The 18,841-nt window shown below is 49.2% G+C and overlaps 1 protein-coding gene across 2 annotated transcripts in view; it reads left to right on the top strand.

Annotated features, from left to right (window-relative positions):
* TACC2 (transforming acidic coiled-coil containing protein 2) overlaps window positions 1–18,841 on the top strand; it is a 226,755-nt gene that overhangs the window by 93,527 nt on the left and 114,387 nt on the right. For both annotated transcript variants that reach the window (XM_055246763.2, XM_063624980.1), the window contains one exon: window positions 13,434–13,556. In XM_055246763.2, coding sequence (XP_055102738.1) covers window positions 13,434–13,556 — 123 coding nt within the window. The remainder of the gene's footprint in view (window positions 1–13,433; window positions 13,557–18,841) is intronic.

Here is an 18,841-nt window from a genome sequence, read left to right as displayed (position 1 = left end):
CTGAGGTCCAGGAGCTGTTCTAGTGTCTGCATCATTTAGAATAGAAGGCTCCTGGCTAGCATTCTTGCATTGAAGCTCCTGGAGGGCATGGGGGTTGGTTGCATATCATGACTGTTGCCTCAATGGGGCATATTCTAAATTGACAAGAGACAGTAAGCAGCTAAACCATATGGCCATCAACAGGATCTTTTTTCTTCCTCCTTTTATACCCAGGACACCCCTCCCTCCATCCCTTCGGCTTGCTGTGGCTCCTACTTTCTGGCTCCCTGCTTCACACAGAACAGGAAAAGATTGAACGTTACCTTTCTCTTTCTTCCTTTTCTTTCTCCCTCCCTTCCTTCCTTCCTTCCTTCCTTCCTTCCTTCCTTCCTTCCTTCCTTCCTTCCTTCTCTTTCTCTCTCTCTCTCTCTCTCTCTCTCTCTCTTTCTTTCTTTCTTTCTTCTCGAGATGGAGTCTTATTCTGTTGTTCAGGCTGGAGTGCACTGGTGCCATCTCAGCTCACTGCAACCCCCGCTTCCCCAGGTTCAAACTGTTCCCAGCCTCCCAAGTAGCTGGGAATACAGGCATGTGCCACCACGCCCGGCTAATTTTTGTATTTTTAGTAGAGTCTGGGTTTCACCATGTTGGCCAGGCGGGTCTTGAACTCCTGACCTCAGGCGATCCGCCCTCCTCTGCCTCCCAAAGTGCTGGGATTACAGGTATGTGCCACCGCGCCCAGCCTGGACGTTATCTTTCATACCTTGACTGAAACTGGTTCATCCCAGCAACTTAGCTGGCCCAGGACTCTCTATTCTAGAACTCCCAGGTTGTCTTGTGGTCAGCCGTGTGCCAAGGTCTCTCTCTGATGGCTAACAACCCCTGCGTCGTTGCTGTCTGCATCCTCAGTACCTTGTATTGTGTTTGGCAGAACAGATTTTCGGCAGTTCTTGTTGAATCAGTTAATGAATCTTCTCCTCTCTTGAACTATAGGCTCTAAGGATTTGCCTTTTGTTCAGGGTCTAGACCTGGTTGCATTGCAGGGAGAGGAAATGGAGGTAATTTTGCTGCTTGTGTGGTTTTGGAATCAGAGAAAATCTGTGACTCTGTTAAGATCCTGAGGACTGAATGACATTTTTTTAAACACCAACTAAAATTTTGCCTCATCTATATAAAAATACTGGCGGCATTTGTTGAGACTTCAGTTTGTTGTTTGTGGGCTGAGTGGCCTGTTCTCAGCCTGAAAAAGTTAGGGGGGAAGCTGATTGTGGCCTGAATTAAGTGCTAGCTAGACAGATCTGGTGGCAGAGGCTATTGATACCATTCTGTTAGTGCCATTTTCCATGAACCCATGCTGTGTATCAAGGACCTGTAGTGAGATGATGCTGTGCTTTACATGCTTTTTAAATTGTGATTAAACAAACCACGTAACATGTACCATCGTAACCATTTTTAAGTGTACAGTTTGGTGGTGAGTATATTCATATTATTATGAAACATCTCCAGAACTTATTCATCTTGCCAATCCGAACCTCTGTACCCATTAAACAACAATTTCCCTTCTTCCCTTCTCTCCCCAGACCCTGGTAACACCATTATACTTTCTGTTCCTACATATATTTTTTGCTCTTATTTCTTTTAACAGTCTTTCAAGTAATGCGTTCATCTCCATTTTACAGGTTCAGAAACTGAAGCTCAAAGAGGTTACTGAACTTGCCTAGGGCTTATAAATGGCAAGTAAGTGGCAGAGCTGGATTCAGGCTCAGATCTATGTCCAGAGTCTGTGCTCTTTGTACTATACCTGCTGCCCCTGCCCACCTAACCCCCCGGACCCTCCATATGATTTCTGTGCCCAGTGTTCTGGTGAGTGCCCAGTGTTCTGGTGAGTCAGCGCACCTGTGGATTTGGTGCACTGGCTTTGGGCATCCTCAGCCAAGATCTTGATCCCAGAGGGGTTGGTCCATTCAGCTGGCTTTGTGCTGCTTTGATCTGGAGGACAGGTACACTTTCACTCACCTGACTGTGTAGCTTCTCCCAGCATCTGGCTGAGTTTATTTGTCATCTTTTGAGAAGAACATCAGGCTGGGCATGGTGGCTCACTCCTGTAATCCCAGCACGTTGGGAGGCCAAGGCAGGTGGATCACCAAAGGTCAGGAGTTCAAGACCAGCCTGGCCAACATGGTGAAACCCTGTTTCTACTGAATATATAAATATTAGCTGGACTGGGTGTGGTGGTATGCACCTGTCATCTCAGCTACTCGGGAGGCTGAGGCAGGAGAATTGCTTAAACCCGGGAGGCAGAGGTTGCAGTGAGCCAAGATCGTGCTGCTGTACTCTGGCCTGGGCAACAGAGTGAGACTCCTTCTCAAAAGAAAAAAAGGAAGAACATTGGCTGCCGGCTCCCTGCCTTGTCCTCCCGGAGTAATTTCCTCTGCTTTGAGCTTGCCATAAAATTCAGTCCTTGGGCTCGTTAATCCCAAAGGATGTGGAAACAACAGTAGTCCGATTTTAAGAGGTGATTAAATTGTGTATGAGGAGAAGGTTCCCCCTCCGTCCTGCAACCCGCCCGTCCTCACAGTAAGGTCTCCTGGGGAGCTGGAGCTGTGAGTCAGCAGGTCACCCCCTGCCTCCCGTCCTTAACTCCCAACCAGAAGCTGCCCTGCTCCCCCGCCTGGCCTAGGGGTTGGGCCAACGTGGGCACTGCTTACAGCCTCCTCCAAGCTGACCTTTCTCAGCGAGGAGACCCTGGGTTTCAGATCAGAAAATTGTTTGGGCTGGAGGGGACCCTAGAGAGAATAGTCGAAACCCTCATTAGGTGGAAGAGGCACCTGCAGCCCTGGGAGGGGAAGGGTCTTATGCCCCCCTCCCCCTGGTGGTTAGAGCCACTACTGGTGCCCTGGCTGGTTGTGCACACCCTCCTTCTAGGGAGGCAGCACCCACTCAGCTCTCAGCATGCCACTCCCTCTTCGTCACACATCATGAGTTGATGCTGCTCTGAGGCTGTAGGGTCCTTTGCTGAGAGAGCTGGAGTCAGAGTAGCTGGGATGGAGCTCAGCCTCATGTGGCCTTGGGGAGAGGGACTTTCTGCTGTCACGTTGCTCACAGTGATGAAGGGCCTGCACAGAGCCTGGCGCATGCTAGGTGCTCATAAACATTGGTTCCCTTCACTTGTTGCCACCTGTATTCATTCTTTTTTTTTTTTTTTTTTGAGATGGAGTCCTGCTCTGTTGTCCAGGCTGGAGTGCAGTGGCGCCATCTCAGCTCAGCTCACTGCAACCTCCACCTCCCGGGTTCAAGTGATTCTCCTGCCTCAGCCTCCCGAGTAGCTGGGATTATAGATGCGTGCCACCAGGCCCAGCTAACTTTTGCATTTTTTGGTACAGAGGGAGTTTCGCCTTGTTGGCCAGGCCAAAATCCTGACCTCAGGTGATTTGCCCTCCTTGGGCTCCCAAAGGGCTGGGATTACAGGCGTGAGCCACCGTGCCTGGCCCTGTATTCATTCTTAATCCATGCCCCAGTTGATACTCACATAGAGCCTGGGGTGCCTGAAGGAGCAGCCTGTGCGCCTGAGACTCACACCTGGGTGTGCAGGAGAGGCGGGAGGGAGGGTCATGTGTACTTTGAAACAGTACATTCTGTATTTCATGTTTGGGAAACAGTAACATCCTGTAGTGTTTGTCTTAATGACGCCATCATTTATGGAGCACTTTGCGTGTGCTGGGCACCTTGCTACAGAAACTTTCACATGACTGGTCACAAGGCATCCTCTCCACTCCCTTTCCAGGAAGGACTGTCATTGCCATCTTTGACAGATGAGGATACTGAGGCTCCGAGAGGATCTTTTTCAAGGCTGTACAGCTCCTTATTGCTGGAGTGGGGTCTGGCTTGGGCATTCTGGCCCCGGGCTCTGGCCTCCTGTCACCTGCCCTATCCTACCTCTCAAAGGGGAGGAGGAGTGGCATTTTATTTCTTCATCTGTGAAGGCTCCCAGGCATCACAGGAGTATCTAAAAAAATGTTTGGGACTTTAAAAAATTTGGCTTCAAAATGTGACAAGCGCAGCTCATAATCGAAACGGGCAAATGTGCACTTTCACGTGGCTGCAAAGCATCACGTTGTATCAGCCTTATTGGCTCCAGGGCCTGGGCCTCTTCCTTGGTTCGTTCATTCCAGTAAATGCATTGCTGACTGTGGGCTGAGAATTCAGCAGGGAAGGTAGAGGTCCCTGCCTTGTTGTTGGGGGTCACGATTCCCCTGCTGGCTCTGCCACCTCTTCCTGCCCTGCCAGAGGCCTCTGCTGCCTCCCGTGCCTCCCCTGGGGCTGTGCCGCTGAACTCCGGACAGGGAGCTATGGCATGCCCACTGGAGGAAAGACCCGGCGGGGAGGGCGTCGGCAGCGTGGGTTTCCAGGCGAGGACAGGGCCAGGGTTCTCACCATGGGTCTCTTTGCCAAGTTGCTTAATTCCTTGAGTCTCGATCTCCTCTCCTCTTCTATAAAATAACTTGTCGGCCGGGCGTGGTGGCTCATGCCTGTAATCCCAGTACTTTGGGAGGCCGAGGCTGGTGGATCACAAGGTCAGGAGATCGAGACCATCCTGGCTAACACGGTGAAACCCCGTCTCTACTAAAAATACAAAAAAAATTAGCTGGGCGTGGTGGTGGGCACCTGTAGTCCCAGCTACTCGGGAGGCTGAGGCAGGAGAATGGCATGAACCCGGGAGGCGGAGCTTGCAGCGAGCCGAGATTGCGCCACTGCACTCCAGCCTGGGCAACAGAGCAAGATTCCGTCTCAAAAAAAAAAAAAAAAAAACTTGTCTGCCTTCTTCATAGCGGTGATGAGGAATCATAAAAGTGGCATTTGGCAAAGCTCTAAGATACTGTACACATATAAGTAAGTATTTTTTTAAAATAAAATAATTCAATTTTTTTTTTTTTTAATAACTGAAGGCTAAATCTTTAAATTGCTGGGCTTTCTCATCCGAGAGTGGAACATCTCTGTTCTCCCTGCGTGGGCTCCAGGGTCCGTTTGATAAGCTGCTTTCCCCGGGGTCCTGTGGGACACAGCTTCTTGTTCCTTAGCTTGAGTCAGGCCCGGAGCATGCTGTGGGATTTCCTGGCTCCTGCGCTCTTGGACGTGGGTCCCAATCCTGTCTGTTCTTCGCCCTCTTCAGAGGAGGGGCTGCATGAGTGAGTGCGTGCAGAGCCCTTCGCATGACACCTGGCAAACGGAAAGAAGTGCTTACAATGTGAGCTGCCCTTATGACTGCTGTTATCGTTAATTCTTTTATTGTAATTATTTAAACGTGTTATAATATTTCATGTATATTCAAATTTTTTCACCAAAAATAAAATCAGCATGCTTGCGACGTAGGTGAAGTCCCTCAAATCTCAGGGCCGCAGTTTCTCCTCTGCTCCTGAGAGAGGTTGACCTCTCTGGTTTTAGAAATCTTTTTTTTGAGAGAGTTTCACTCACCCAGGCTGGAGTGCAGTGGCACAATCTCGGCTCACTGCAACCCCTACCTCCCAGGTTCAAGTGATTCTCATGCCTCAGCCTCCAGAGTAGCTGGGACCACAGGTGCACGCCAACACACCCGGCTAATTTTTTTGTATTTTTAGTAGAGACAGGGTTTCGTGATGTTGGCCAGGCCAGTCTCGAACTCCTGGGCTCAAGTGATTCACCCGCTTCAGCCTCCCAAAGTGCTGGGATTACAGCTGTGAGCCACTGCGCCTGGCTTGGTCTTAGAAATCTTATTACTCACCTGGCCCCACTCCATGCCTGGCCTGCAGGGATGCCAGGTCACACTTGTCCACCCATTTTCCAGATCCAGAAGAGATGAGTTGTTTTTCATCATAACTAAAAAGCACAGCGTGCTTACCCCGAGGGACCTGGGGAACCCACCTTTCAAAGCGCAGCTGGGGTCTGTGGGCCCCTCACCCAGAGGAATGCCAAGGGTGGCTCTGAAAAGGATGCCCTGTGTGTTCCGCATGTTGTGGTGCCTGTGCTGTGGCTTCTAACTGGCCAGTTCAGTCATGCCCAGCCTAGAACTGACCATGAAAATGCAGATCTCGGAAGATTCCATTTTGCTGACTTATGACAGGCTTTGCTTCTCTTTTCAAAACTGATGTGAGCCCCTGGGGCTCAGCTTTCACTCTGTTGGTGAGAACTATGCCGGTGTTCTGAAGTGGGGTGCACAGTTTCTGGGGAGTCTGTTCTTGAGTTGAGTTGCTGTAGAGTCATTTTTTTTTTTTTCGAGACGGAGTTTCACTCTTCTTGCCCAGGCTGGAGTGCAGTGGCATGATCTCGGCTCACTGCAACCTCCGCCTCCCAGGGTTAAGCAATTCTCCTGCCTCAGCCTCCAGAGTAGCTGGGATTACAGGTATGCGCCACCACGCCTGGCTAATTTTTGTATTTTTAGTAGAGACGGGGTTTCACCGTGTTGGCCAGGATGATCTCGATCTCCTGACCTCGTGATCTGCCCGCCTCGGCCTCCCAAAGTGCTGGGATTACAGGTGTGAGCCACCACGCCTGGCCTAGCCTTTCCTTCTTTACACTCCCCTGCCTGCCTTGGCATCCTTTGATGGCTCTTCCTTGAATTGAGTGCCACCATTAAGGTTTCTTCCATGGCAGTTTTCTGTCCTACATGGACTAACTAGCTGGCATTGTATTGTAAGGGGGAGCTTTCCCTTCTTCCCCATTTGTTCATGACTTTATTTAGATCTAAATGGACTCATAGATTATTACTTGTATTCCATGGGTTATAATCCAGAACTCTGTGTGTGTGTGTGTGTGTGTGTGTTTGATGTTCAAATAGTCCCAGATTTGGCAGTGGCAGCCCCTTTTAGGTGGTTCTTATGTCCTTTAACACGACTCCCCCAAGGAGAAAGCTGGGAAGTAGGTACGTGTATGTACACATGTATGTGTGCACACAGCCCTCCATAGCTAGTTCTGGATTTGTCTGATCCCTCTGATTGCAGCCCTGCCCTGAGGGATCTTTGGAGTCCAACCACCTTCTGTATATGCAAGCTCTTCACTGATTGTGAGAACCTGGCTCCTATTATCCTTGATACTGGATACTATTCTTTGTGATAAATAACAAGGGGAAGGGAACAGAAGCCTTTCTGACAGAACCATCCTGGAGAGAGGTAGGGAGAAGCTTTTTTTTTTTTTATCTGGACGCCCTTTGCACACATCAGCCTATTGAAGCACTTTGTTTGATTCAGCTATTCTCCTCTCAGGACCTGCCTGGATCATCCCAGCCTGTAGAATCCTGGGTTTCTATGGCAGTTTGTTCTTCTGGTATCACCTGCTATGCTCTGAATGTTTGTATCCCTCTCAGCCCTGAAATTCCTGTGTTGAAATCCTAACCCCTAAGGTGATGGTATGAGGAGGTGGGGCCTTCAGGAGGCAATTGGGCCATAAGGGCGGAGCCTTTGTGAATGGGATTAGTGCCCTTATAAAAAGAGGCCCCACAGCACTGCCTTGCCTCTTCTGCCACGTGAAGATGCAGTGAGAAGGAGCTGTCTGTGAACTAGGAAGGGGTCCTCATGAGACGCTGAACCTGCTGGCGCCTTGATCGCGGACTTCCCAGCCTCCAGAACTGTGAGCAATACATCTCTGTTGTTCATAAGCCACCCCATCTATGAGATTCTGTTGTAGCGGCCTGAGCCGATGAAGACACCACCCTTCACAGTTCTCCTTGCTTTGGACTTTCAGCTCCTTGGGCTCGATGAGCCTGTCACCCCTGGAGTGTGCGATCCCCATGGAATCCATCCCGGTGTCCACCTTGGGGCTCTTCCTGTGGCGTGGATCCTATGTACAGAACTGAAGATGGGGGCTTTGAAGGCTGGAACCTGAACGTCTTCCTCTGTGGGCAGAGTCCATTCCACCAGTCTCTAAAAGGGGTGACTCATGGCCCTTTGCAGAAGCACTTGTTGATAGTACAGGCTTCCCTCCCAACATTCCAGTGGCAAATCAACCCTTTGCTGGCCTGACTAAATTTATAGTGGGCTGGCCCCAGCAGCTGGTGGCAGCAGCTGGTGGTTGAAATCTGACAGATTTTTTTTTTTACTCTGAAAAATATTTCAGTCACTCTAGTCCAAGAACCACCACCAGCAGAACTTAGAAGCCATTTATAGCCTCTTACAGTTGTTCTGAGAAGAGCTGTTTTAGAAGAATCCCCCCATTTCCCCAGAAATCAGCTCTCTCCCATCCTTAGCCACCTGGAAAATATTCAGATCTTTACAAAGTCAGAAAGGGCCCGGATCTGACAGCACAATGTCAATTTGACAATTTATTTCTTTGTAGCGGTTTCATATGGTTCAGCCTAATGTATATGCATCTGTACACATACATGTTTATTTTTAAATTATAAGATAATGATTTGGTACGGAAGGTTTGTAGATCTTTATTCAGAGCCTGTTGACTCTTGATTTATGCACTGCTCTAGCACCCTCAGCCATGTTTCTTAGCCTGTAGCCTGTTAGAAGCAGAGAACTGCAAGGCAGAAGGTAGCCGGGGGAGGCAGGTGAGTGGGTAAGTAGAAGTGACAGCTGACGGCCTGACAGCGAGGGACAAGGCTGAGTCAGAGTTCTCGGTGATCGAGTAGTCTGGCGCTTTCACTTTTCCAGACAGAAAGGCTAAAGCTCAGAGAAGTCCCCTGGCTTAGATCCCATGGTGGGCCTGGACTGGAATCCAGTCCCCTCAACTTCACATACGGTGGTTACATTTGGTGCCACAGCACCAATGTCACTCACTTATGTCATAGTTGCTGCGGACGACTGAGTGTCATTGAGAAAGTATTTAATTATGTTCAAGATCCTCTGTCTCAAAAAAGTCAGGGAAGTGTTTATGATTTGAAAAATAATTCCATCCCAAAGAGTTTAGATGAAAATGCCATCACGTAGAATATGTGGGCAGATATCTTTTATTCCAGATCTTCTTTGCTGGGACCTCATTTTCCAGTGGGGCCTAATGGATGAAGCCTGGCCGCATGCCCACCCTGGAATGAGGCAGACAAGCCTAGGTCCTCCCAGTGGAAAATATGAGCACAGAAGTGGGGAAAAGACGGTGGCTTTCTGATTTTCTCCATCTCTGAAAGCTTTCACTGAGTTATAGATGGAAGTTGTTCCCTGGCACTTAAAATAACTTCTTACAAATGGTTTCTAATTTGTTTTACTTATAAAAGTAGTATGTGTTCAGCATAGAACTAGAAAGTAGAGATAAATTTCATTAAGAAGAAAAAACACAAATGATTTCACCACCAAAAGAGAATTACCATTAACACCTTGGCAATACTTGTCCAAATTGCTTCATTTTTCAGGCTATTACACTCACGCTGTCTCTCTCTCTGTCACGTGCTCGTGTGTGTATGTCTATACGTGGACTGTATAGACACACATACCCATGTATATCGATATACACATAAAATGTGGATCATGCTGCTAAGTTTTTTCAACCAATGTTCAATTAATAATGGACATGTTTACATCTAGATACATGCAGATCTATCTTATTTTAATTTTAATTTTAATTATTATTATTATTTGAGATGGAGTTTTGCTCTTGTCACCCAGGCTGGAGTGCAATGGCACGATCTCCGCTCGCTGCAACCTCCAACTCCCGGGTTCAAGCGATTCTCCTGCCTCAGGTGCCTGCTACCACACCTGGCTAATTTTTTGCATTTTTAGTAGAGATGGGGTTTCACCATGTTGGCCAGGCTGGTCTCGAACTCTTGACCTCAGGTGATCCACCTGCCTCGGCCTCCCAAGGTGCTGGGATTACAGGCGTGAGCTACTGCGCCCAGCCTACCTTATTTTTTAAACAGCTGCAAACGAGCCCATCCTATGGCTGTGCCTTAATTTGATGAACTGTCCTCTACTGTTGGGCATTTTGGTTGTTTCCAGATTTTTTGCTATCATGATTCCAGTTGTGATCAGCATATTTGCCCATGCCCTTAATTATCTCCTTAAAATGAATTCTAGGAAGAACCATGGCTGTGTCAAAGGAAACAGTCTTCTATGGTTTTCAATGTGTGTTGCCAAAACTTTGGAGCTCTGTTTTTCCACTCAGATTTTATGACTTTAGGAAGTGCCTATTGCCTGTAGTTTAGGATTCTACACATTGTGATTCACCAAGACACCCAGCCAGAGCTCCTGCCATCCTGCCTCTTCTGGGCTCACTGCTTCTTCTATTTCTCTTTGCAGCAATCTCTCTCTCTGACTCCTTGGGTGTGGTCACCGGGCTTCAGGATCTTGTTCTGGGGGAACTGGAACAGTGGGTGGGAACATGGAGAATGGAGAATAAGCAGTAAAGTGTGGGTGCACACATGTGCTAGTCCAATCGTATTGAGAGGATAGTTTTGGGAAATTCACCCTGGACCTCCCCACTCTCATCTCAATGCCAAAGGCACTTTATGGCTGAACATTGGGTTGAAGCTTCAGTCTGATTGTCTGATTCTTCTGCCTAGGATCAAGTCCCACTTCTTTGACCTGACCTTGTGATCTGGCTCCCATCCACCTCTCCTCCTCATGGTCCCTGCCTTTTTTTTTTTTTTTTGAGAGAGAGTCTCCCTCTGTCACCCAGGCTGGAGTGCAGTGGCACAATCTCAGCTCACTGAAATCTCCGCCTCCCAGTTTCAAGTGAGTCTTGTGCCTCAGCCTCCTGTAGCTGGGATTACAGGCACATACCACCATGCACAGCTAATTTTTGTATTTTTAGTAGAGACAGGTTTTCACCATGTTGGCCAGGCTGGTCTTGAACTCCTGACCTCAGTGATCCGCCCACCTCGGCCTCCCAAAGTGCTGAGATTACAGGTGTGAGCCACCGTGCCCAGCCAGACTCCCCCTTCTTTATCTATACTCTAGTTGCAGTGACTTTTTTTTTTTTTTTTTGAGATGGTGTCTCGCTCTCTTGCCCAGGCTGGAGTGCAGTGGCGCGATCTCGGCTCACTGCAAGCTCCTCCTCTCAGGGTTCACTCCATTTTCTTGCCTCAGCCTCCTGCGTAGCTGGGACTACAGGCACCTGCCACCACGCCCGGCTAATTTTTTTGTATTTTTTAGTAGAGACGGGGTTTCACCGTGTTAGCCAGGATGGTCTTGATCTCCTGACCTCGTGATCCACCTGCCTCGGCCTCCCAAAGTGCTGGGATTACAGGCTTCAGCCACCGCACCCGGCTGCAGTGACTTTTTGCAGGTTCTCTAGAATACCAAGCTCCTTCCTGATTCAGGGTTTTTAAATACGTGGCTCCCTGAACGGCGGGGGAGGGGTGGGTAGGGCTGAGGGTGGGGGTATACTCTTCCTTTTTTAAGCTTTAAAATTTTTTCTAGAGACAGGGTCACCCTATGTTGCCCAGGCTGGTCTTCAACTCCTGGCCTCAAGTGATCCTCCAGCCTCAGCCTCCCCAAAGTGTTGGGATTACAGGCATAAGCCACCATGCCCAGCCCCTCTTCCTTCCTCTTCCTCTTCAACCTGTGGGACAAAGCCAAGTGTGGAGATAAGAGCATGACTCCTGGGGTCAGGCTTGGGTTCGTATCCTGGTTCTGCCACTTACCTGCTGTGCAACCTTGGACAAACTGCTCAGCCTCTCTGTGCCTTAGTTTTTACATCTGTAAAGTGTGTTTAATAATAGTATCCACCTCCTAAAGGTTGTTGTGAGGATTAAATACAGCGCTATCTGTACACACTTAGAACAGTTCCTGGCACATCTATGTAGTAAGCATTAGGAAACATTTGTTGTTACTGAGCTGGCCTCGGCGTGCTCACCACACCACAAAGAAGTTTTCCACAACCCCCACTGTGGGCCAAGAGTTCTCAGTTTGTGTTCTCATGACCATCTGCACTTTCCTTCTTAGCAGTTACTGCAGTTGTTACTAAATCAATAAACATTAAAAAAAATGTCTGGGCCCGGCAAGGTGGCCCACACCTATAATCCCAGCATTTGGGGAGGCTGAAGTGGGAGGATTGCTTGAGCCTGGGAAGTTGAGGTTACAGTGAGCCGTCATGGAGCCACTGCATTTCAGTCTGGGCAACAGAGGGAGACCCTTTCTCAAAAAAAAAAAAAAAAAAAAAAAATCTGACTCTTGCCTGAAGTTGTCCCATGAGAGGTCCCATGAAGGCAGGGACCACTGCTCTCTTGTTCACAGCAGAGAATTGCTCTTCAATAAGGATCTGAGCAAGGAGTGGAAAGAACGGTCCTGCTACTTACGGCTACAGAGCGGAGTGCATCAGAAAGTCACTCAGGGACCTCCCCGATGAAATAATAGAGTAACTGACTACAAGATGATGGGTGTCCAAGGACTGAGCCTCTTCTAGCTTCCCGAGCCAGCCTGTGCTTGGAGGTTGCAGACTTTTTCAGTCCATAAAGGACCAGGGTTGTTTTTAAATTTCTAACTCATCATAGATGAAAACTTTACAAAACATAATTAAATGAATTACTAGAAAAATGAAATAAAACTCAAGGCCAGGGTTTCTCAACCTTGGCACTATTGATGTTCCGAGCCACATAGTTCTTTGTCTTGGGGACTGTCCTGTGTGTGGTAGGATGTTGAACCTGTCCTTTTATTATTAGATTTAACAGACATGAACGTAGTCTATCAAATTGCTACAAAGGGGCTGGGCACGGTGGCTCACGCCTGTAATCCCGGCACTTTGGGAGGCCGAGTCGAGCAGATCACTTGAAGCCAGCAGTTCGAGACCAGCCTGGCCAACATGATGAAACCCCAACTCTACTAGAAATGCAAAAATTAGCCAGGAGTGGTGGTGGGTGCCTGTAATTCCAGCCACTTGGGTGGCTGAGGTACGAGTATTGCTTGAACCCGTGAGGCGGAGGTTACAATGAGCCGAGATCACATCACTGCACTCCAGCCTGGGTGACAGAGCGAGACAGTCTCAAAAAAAAAAAAAAAAAAAAAAGAAAGAAAGAAAAAAACGTCTACAAAGGTTTCTAAACACTTACTTGAGGTTTCTATACTAATCTTGGCATAGACTGGTGACAGACCCTGCTTTGAGCAGCACCAAACTCATCCCTCATAGAAAGGGAAACTGAGGCCCTGCTCAGGATCCCGATGGAAATGTGCTGTTAAAACACATTGAAAACTTGGAGGCCAGGCACAGCGGCTCACACCTGTAATTCCAGCACTTTGGGAGGCCAAGGCATGCAGATCACCTGAAGTCAGGAGTTTGCGACCTGCCTGGCCAACATGGTGAAACCCGATCTCTACTAAAAATACAAAAAAATTAGCCTGGCGTGGTGGCGGGGCGCCTGTAATCGCAGCTACTCAGGAGGCCAAGGGAGGAGAATTGCCTGTACCCAGGAGACAGAGGTTGCAGTGAGCGGAGATCGTGCCATTGCACTCCAGCCTGGACAAGAAAAGCGAAACTCCGTCTCAAAACAAAAAACAAAAAACAAAAACTTGTAGGAATGTTTCTGAGTTTAGGTTCTTTCCCTTTTCTCTCGCCAGTTCACCTGTGGCAGATGATGCCATCCAGCCCGCTGCCCCCGCAGACCTGGAAAGCCCATCCTTAGCTGCCTCTTCCTACCACGGTGATGTTGGCCAGGTCTCTACGGATCTGACAGCCCAGAGGTACGGTGGGGGCCCTGGAGCTGGTGATGAGACCTCAGGGCCCAATCCTTGAGGCTGCCTTCCACCACTCCCCTCCCCTCCCTTCCCTTCCCTTCCCCTCCCCTCCCCTCTTCTCTCCTGCAGTTTCGCCCCCTCTGCACACACACACAGGGTGTGCACACCTGTCCTGAACAGGTGTGTGCCAGAGTTGGGGCCTCTTCTTGTGACCTTAGGAATGATCCGAGATACCAGGAAGACTGTTTCCCCTGACCCGGCCCCCAACACATACAAGGGGGCATTTTACAGACTTTTTTCCTATGTGGCCTTCAGGGGTCCCTATTTGAAACAGAAACCCTCCAGTAGAGAGAACGTGCTACTTCTCCTTTTTCAGGGAACGGTTGAGTTAGCTGCCTTCTGGTCTCCTGGGACAGAGCTGGATTCACTGCTCATTTTCTTTCATTTTTTGGTGGTGGTCAGAGAAGAGGAGGGTCAGCAGCACATGGCACGGGAGCCAGGGGCCTGGGGTCCCCGCCCCTGCCCTTCTGTCATGTCACCTGCCACCAGCTTCCCTTCTTTTTGCTCTTCACACCCCAGCAACCCCACACTGATCATGGTTCTCTGTCTACACTGTGCATGGCCTGGATCCAGGCTTCACTGCTCCCTCTCCTGCAAACTTGGCATTTAACCTGGGCTTTCCCAGAATCAGCTCAGAGTCAGCTCAGATGCCCATATATGCATATATAGGCACACATGGACATGTATGCCTCCACATGTCTCTCTCCATACACACGTACACGTGTATGTCTACATATCTATACACACACATATGTCTGTGTGTGTGTGTGTCTATGAATACACACATACACACATTTTATGTTTATATCAGTGAAACATCTGCTTTTTGCCCGATATTGCACGGTGCTGGGGAAGCCATGGTGAATAGGCAGATACTGTCCCTTCCCTCCTAGAACTCATGGCCCAGTGACCCTTCCTCCAAGAAGGCTTCTCCCCAAGCTGAGAGAAGCCTGCATCTGAATTCCCGCAGTCGCCCATTGTGCCCCTATGTCTCTGCCCTCCACAGATCCTTGTAAATGACCCGTATCTAATTCCATCTCCTTTACTAGACCGGGAACTCCTCGAGGGAGGAACTGGTCACCTGTAATCTCTGGAACCACAGTACCCAAGATGGCATTGGGCAGGCCCTGGAGGAATGGTGGTGACTTGAACCAGATGAGGGGGGGACAGGGACCTGGGGGCCGGCCCGTGCTGACCCTCTTCCTTGGGGTGCAGGCAGGCGGCCGACAGCACCCAGACACCTCTTCAAAACTAGGAGGAGGTACCTGGTGGGGGAGAAAGCAGAGGACGGGATAGACACGGTGGGAAGCTGCAGGCCAGAAGCAGAAATTCCAGGGCAGCCATGCACTGATGTGGAATTTTAGATGTTCCTTTTACAGGTAGGAGTCAGCCATAGTTCTTTTTTTTTTTTTTTTCAAGACAGAGTCTCACTCTGTCACCAAGGCTGGAGTGCAGTGGCACAATCTCCGCTCACTGCAAACTCCGCTTCCTGGGTTCAAGTGATTCTCCTGCCTCAGCCTCCCGAGAAGCTGGAATTACAGGCTTGCACCACCCTGCCCGCCTAATTCTTTTGTATTTTTTTTTTTTAGTAGAGACGGGGTTTTGCCATGTTGGCCAGGCTGGTCTTGAACTCCTGACCCTAGGTAATCCGCCACCTCGGCCTCCCAAAGTGCTGGGATTACAGGCGTGAGCCACCACGCCCGGCTGAGTCAGCCATAGTTCTTACTTTTGTGTGAATTTAACTTCTTAAAGGAAAAACCTTAGCTGCAAATGAAGGCCCCCAACCCTCAAGAAGTGTCCAGTGAGACGTGGGGCACCCCCTTCCTGTCTCTCCTATTCCTCCCCCTCTTTGTCCCGTTTGGCTCCCCGACGACCACCATTTTAAGAAGACCCAGGGGCCTCTGGCTGTAGCCAATGGGGCACGCCCTCCCTTGGCAAAGCCTGGAAGGGAGCCGAGATCACTCTCACCCGATGCTCCCATCATACAGTCGGGGGGTGCGGAGGCACAAGGAAGCTCTGAGCAGAGAGCAGACGATGGCGCTGGACTTGGCTGGATGGCTCTCAGAGAGATGCAGTCCAGCGGGGGGTGTGATGGGTGCTTCTGAAGGCCCCTCCCATGCCTGAGACTGCGTGTTTTAAGTGACTTGTCCCAGGCCCCATAGTAGGTGAGTGGCACGTGCTCTTAAGGCTCCTTTTGCCTGGACACTTCCCATGCTGCAGGCACCATGCTGGGTGTGTTTCATCGAGTGTCTCCGTAAATCCTCATGCCAGCTGTAGAAGGTGGGAACTGCTGTCATGGCTGCCATTTCACAGTTGAGCAGACTGGGGCTCAGAGACATTAACATGCTCCAGTACACATAGCTAGTAAGTGACAGAGCTGGGACTGCAGCAGCTCTGGCCCGGCTGCCCACCTATGTTCTGAAACCTCCACTGGCAGAACTGCGGGAGAGCTAGGCTTCCTCGAGACACCATGTCCTGGGGCCCCACCTGTATCCGTGGTCTCTCTCTAGTCCAAGGAAGGTAATGCATTAGGTAATGCAGCTGTGTTACCTATAACCCTGACCAAGAGTGACCACAGACTGCAAGAAGGGACGAGTGGCTAAGCAGAGGTGTCAGTGCTGAGAACTCAGCCAGTTTCATGGCTTTATCTCCTCATGGAAAGACTCAGAATTCTGGGCAGAATGCAGGCGTGATTAAAACCTGGGGGAGTATTTGACTAAGGAATGAGCAATTTTGGTGCCTTGTTGGTGTTACTGAACATTTATCCAGAGTCGTGTTGTCTTGTCGTTTTTACTGGATTGGTGGAAAAGAGATAGTTCTCTTAATACCAAGGATTGGTCTGACTTTGGTCACCAGATGCCTCTGTAAAATACAGTCGATCCTCATTGGCAGATTCCACATTTGTGAATTTGCCTTCTCACTAAAATGTATTGATTACCCCAGAGTTGATACCTGTGGTCCTTTCTCAGTCATTTGCAGACATGTGCAGAGCTGCCCAGCACACACATTCTCAGCTAAAGTTGAGGCAATGCCTTGCCTTCTTGTTGTGCCTCTGGCACTGCAAACAAGTGTCCTTACGTGGCATATTTAGTTCAATTGTTGTGCTTTTCCTTGGTGAGTACACTGTTTCAAATGAGCCCTAAGCATGATGCTGAAGTGCCCTCCTAAGTGCAACAACAGGCCTCGGGGCGAAAGGTTGTGCTTTGGAGAAGCTTTGTCCTGGCATGAGGGGTAGTGCTGGTGGCTGTGAATTCAATGAAGCAAAATTACCTATTAAATAAGGGTTCTTTAAACAGAAGCACACATGGACAAGGTCATGTTTTGGTTGATTGACTGATGAAAATGTTGTGCCTAGAAACTCACAGGAAGCTCCCCCTATATGTCCTCTAGGTGCAATAATTCAGTGTTTCCTAATTCAGGGTTTATGGCGACTTGATAGAACATTACTGTGAATAGCAAGAATCAACAGCGCTTCACCTTGCCCATCTGCTGGAGAAACTAAGCAGGGCGTTCCAGTGTGCAGTGGCGATTTAACCACAGCAGCGGCCCTGCCACCCCATCCGCCTGCAATCCCTCTGCACTTTCTGCTTCCCATAAGGAGAGAGGCAGACGGTGGGATGCGGAATGAGGGGAGGGACGAACATGGGGCAGGGGGCAGGCTGTAATCTGGAAACAGTCCTCAGGAGAGGTGTGCCTTTTCAGTAGTTTAAATTTAAAAATTAAATTGAAATGAATATATATGTGTGTGTGTGTGTGTGTGTGTGTATGTATGTGTATATACATATATATATATATATACATACATTAGATGGAGTCTTGCTCTGTCGCCCAGGCTGGAGTGCAGTGGCACAGTCTGGGCTCACTGCAAACTCAGCCCCCTGGGCTCAGGTGATTGATCTGCCTCAGCCTCCTGAGTAGCTGGGATTACAGGCGTGTGCCACCATGTCTGGCTAATTTTTGTATTTTTAGTATAGATGGTGTTTTGCCATGATGGCCAGACTAGTCTCGAACTCCTGACCTCAGGTGATCTGCCTGCCTTGGCCTCCCAAAGTGCTGGGATTACAGGCGTGAGCCACTGCACCTGGCAGAATTTTTTTTAATTAATTTAAAAAAATAAAAAAAAAAGTAGGGCTGGAGCATTTGCTTTAAGCCAGCTGAGAGAAAAACAGAGAGCAAGCCTCACTCCTCCTTCCCTGTTGCCTGCTAATTCTTTGGTGCCCTGCCCTCTAGTTTCAAGAGCTCTTTTTTTTCTGAGTAGCAGAGAAAGGAGAAGGCACCTCTATCTCTAAGGTATTTCTCAAATAAAATGAAAGGGATTTTGATGCACCCTTTCTCTATTGTTTTTTTTTGTTTGTTTTTTGTTTTTTGAGACGGAGTCTCGCTCTGTCGCCCAGGCTGGAGTGCAGTGGCGCGACCTCGGCTCAGTGCAAGCTCCGCCTCCCGGGTTCACTCCATTCTCCTGCCTCAGCCTCCTGAGTAGCTGGGACTACAGGCGCCTGCCACTGCGTTCTGTATTGTTAATGCCACTGGAGGGCGTCAAAATTTGCTTCTTTCCTCAGGGAAGAGCTGTGAAGCTGCCTCGGGGGTTGAGCTAACCCTGGATGACAGAGAAAGCTGGGCCCAGATCTTCTAGAACTTTTTACAAATGACCACATTGCCTATGGCCACTTGTACTCTCATCTGTTCAGTATTTTCATTTTTTAAAAAAAAAAGCAGAATGAGCCTGGGTAACCCTGCCTCTACAAAAATTAGCTGGGTGTGGTGGTACATGCCTGTAGTCCCAGCTACTCGGGAGGCTGGGGTGGGATGATTGCTTGAGCCCAGGAGGTGGAGGTTGCAGTGAGCTGAGACCAGGCTGAGAGCCTGGTTGACAGTGAGGCCCACCTAAAAAAAAGCAGAATGGTTTTTTCAATGAAACCTTCCAGCTGCTGTACCACTATGTATTAAGCAGTGAAATGGGGCAAATCCAAGAGCCTCCTGTGTTTTTCCCACAGTCAAGAATCCACGCAGAGAGGTCCCCTGAGAACTTGAGGACTCCCATCCACACCGTTGAAAAATTACTCACCGGACTCGTGTCTGTGGGTGAGACTTCAGTGTGTGTCAGAATCACCTGCTGACAACCCAGATTGCTGCCCCCTTCCCAGAGTCTGATTGAGGGGGTGCTGGGAGGGGCCCATACCTGCATTTCCAATCCTTGGAGAACCACCAGGTGAAGGCAGTGTTGTCCAGGC

This window comes from Symphalangus syndactylus, chromosome 2, assembly GCF_028878055.3.
Source record: "Symphalangus syndactylus isolate Jambi chromosome 2, NHGRI_mSymSyn1-v2.1_pri, whole genome shotgun sequence".
Classification (NCBI taxonomy): Eukaryota; Metazoa; Chordata; class Mammalia; order Primates; family Hylobatidae; genus Symphalangus; species Symphalangus syndactylus.
The sequence above is the reverse complement of the archived record's forward strand: the minus strand, read 5'-3'. Positions and strand labels throughout refer to the sequence as shown.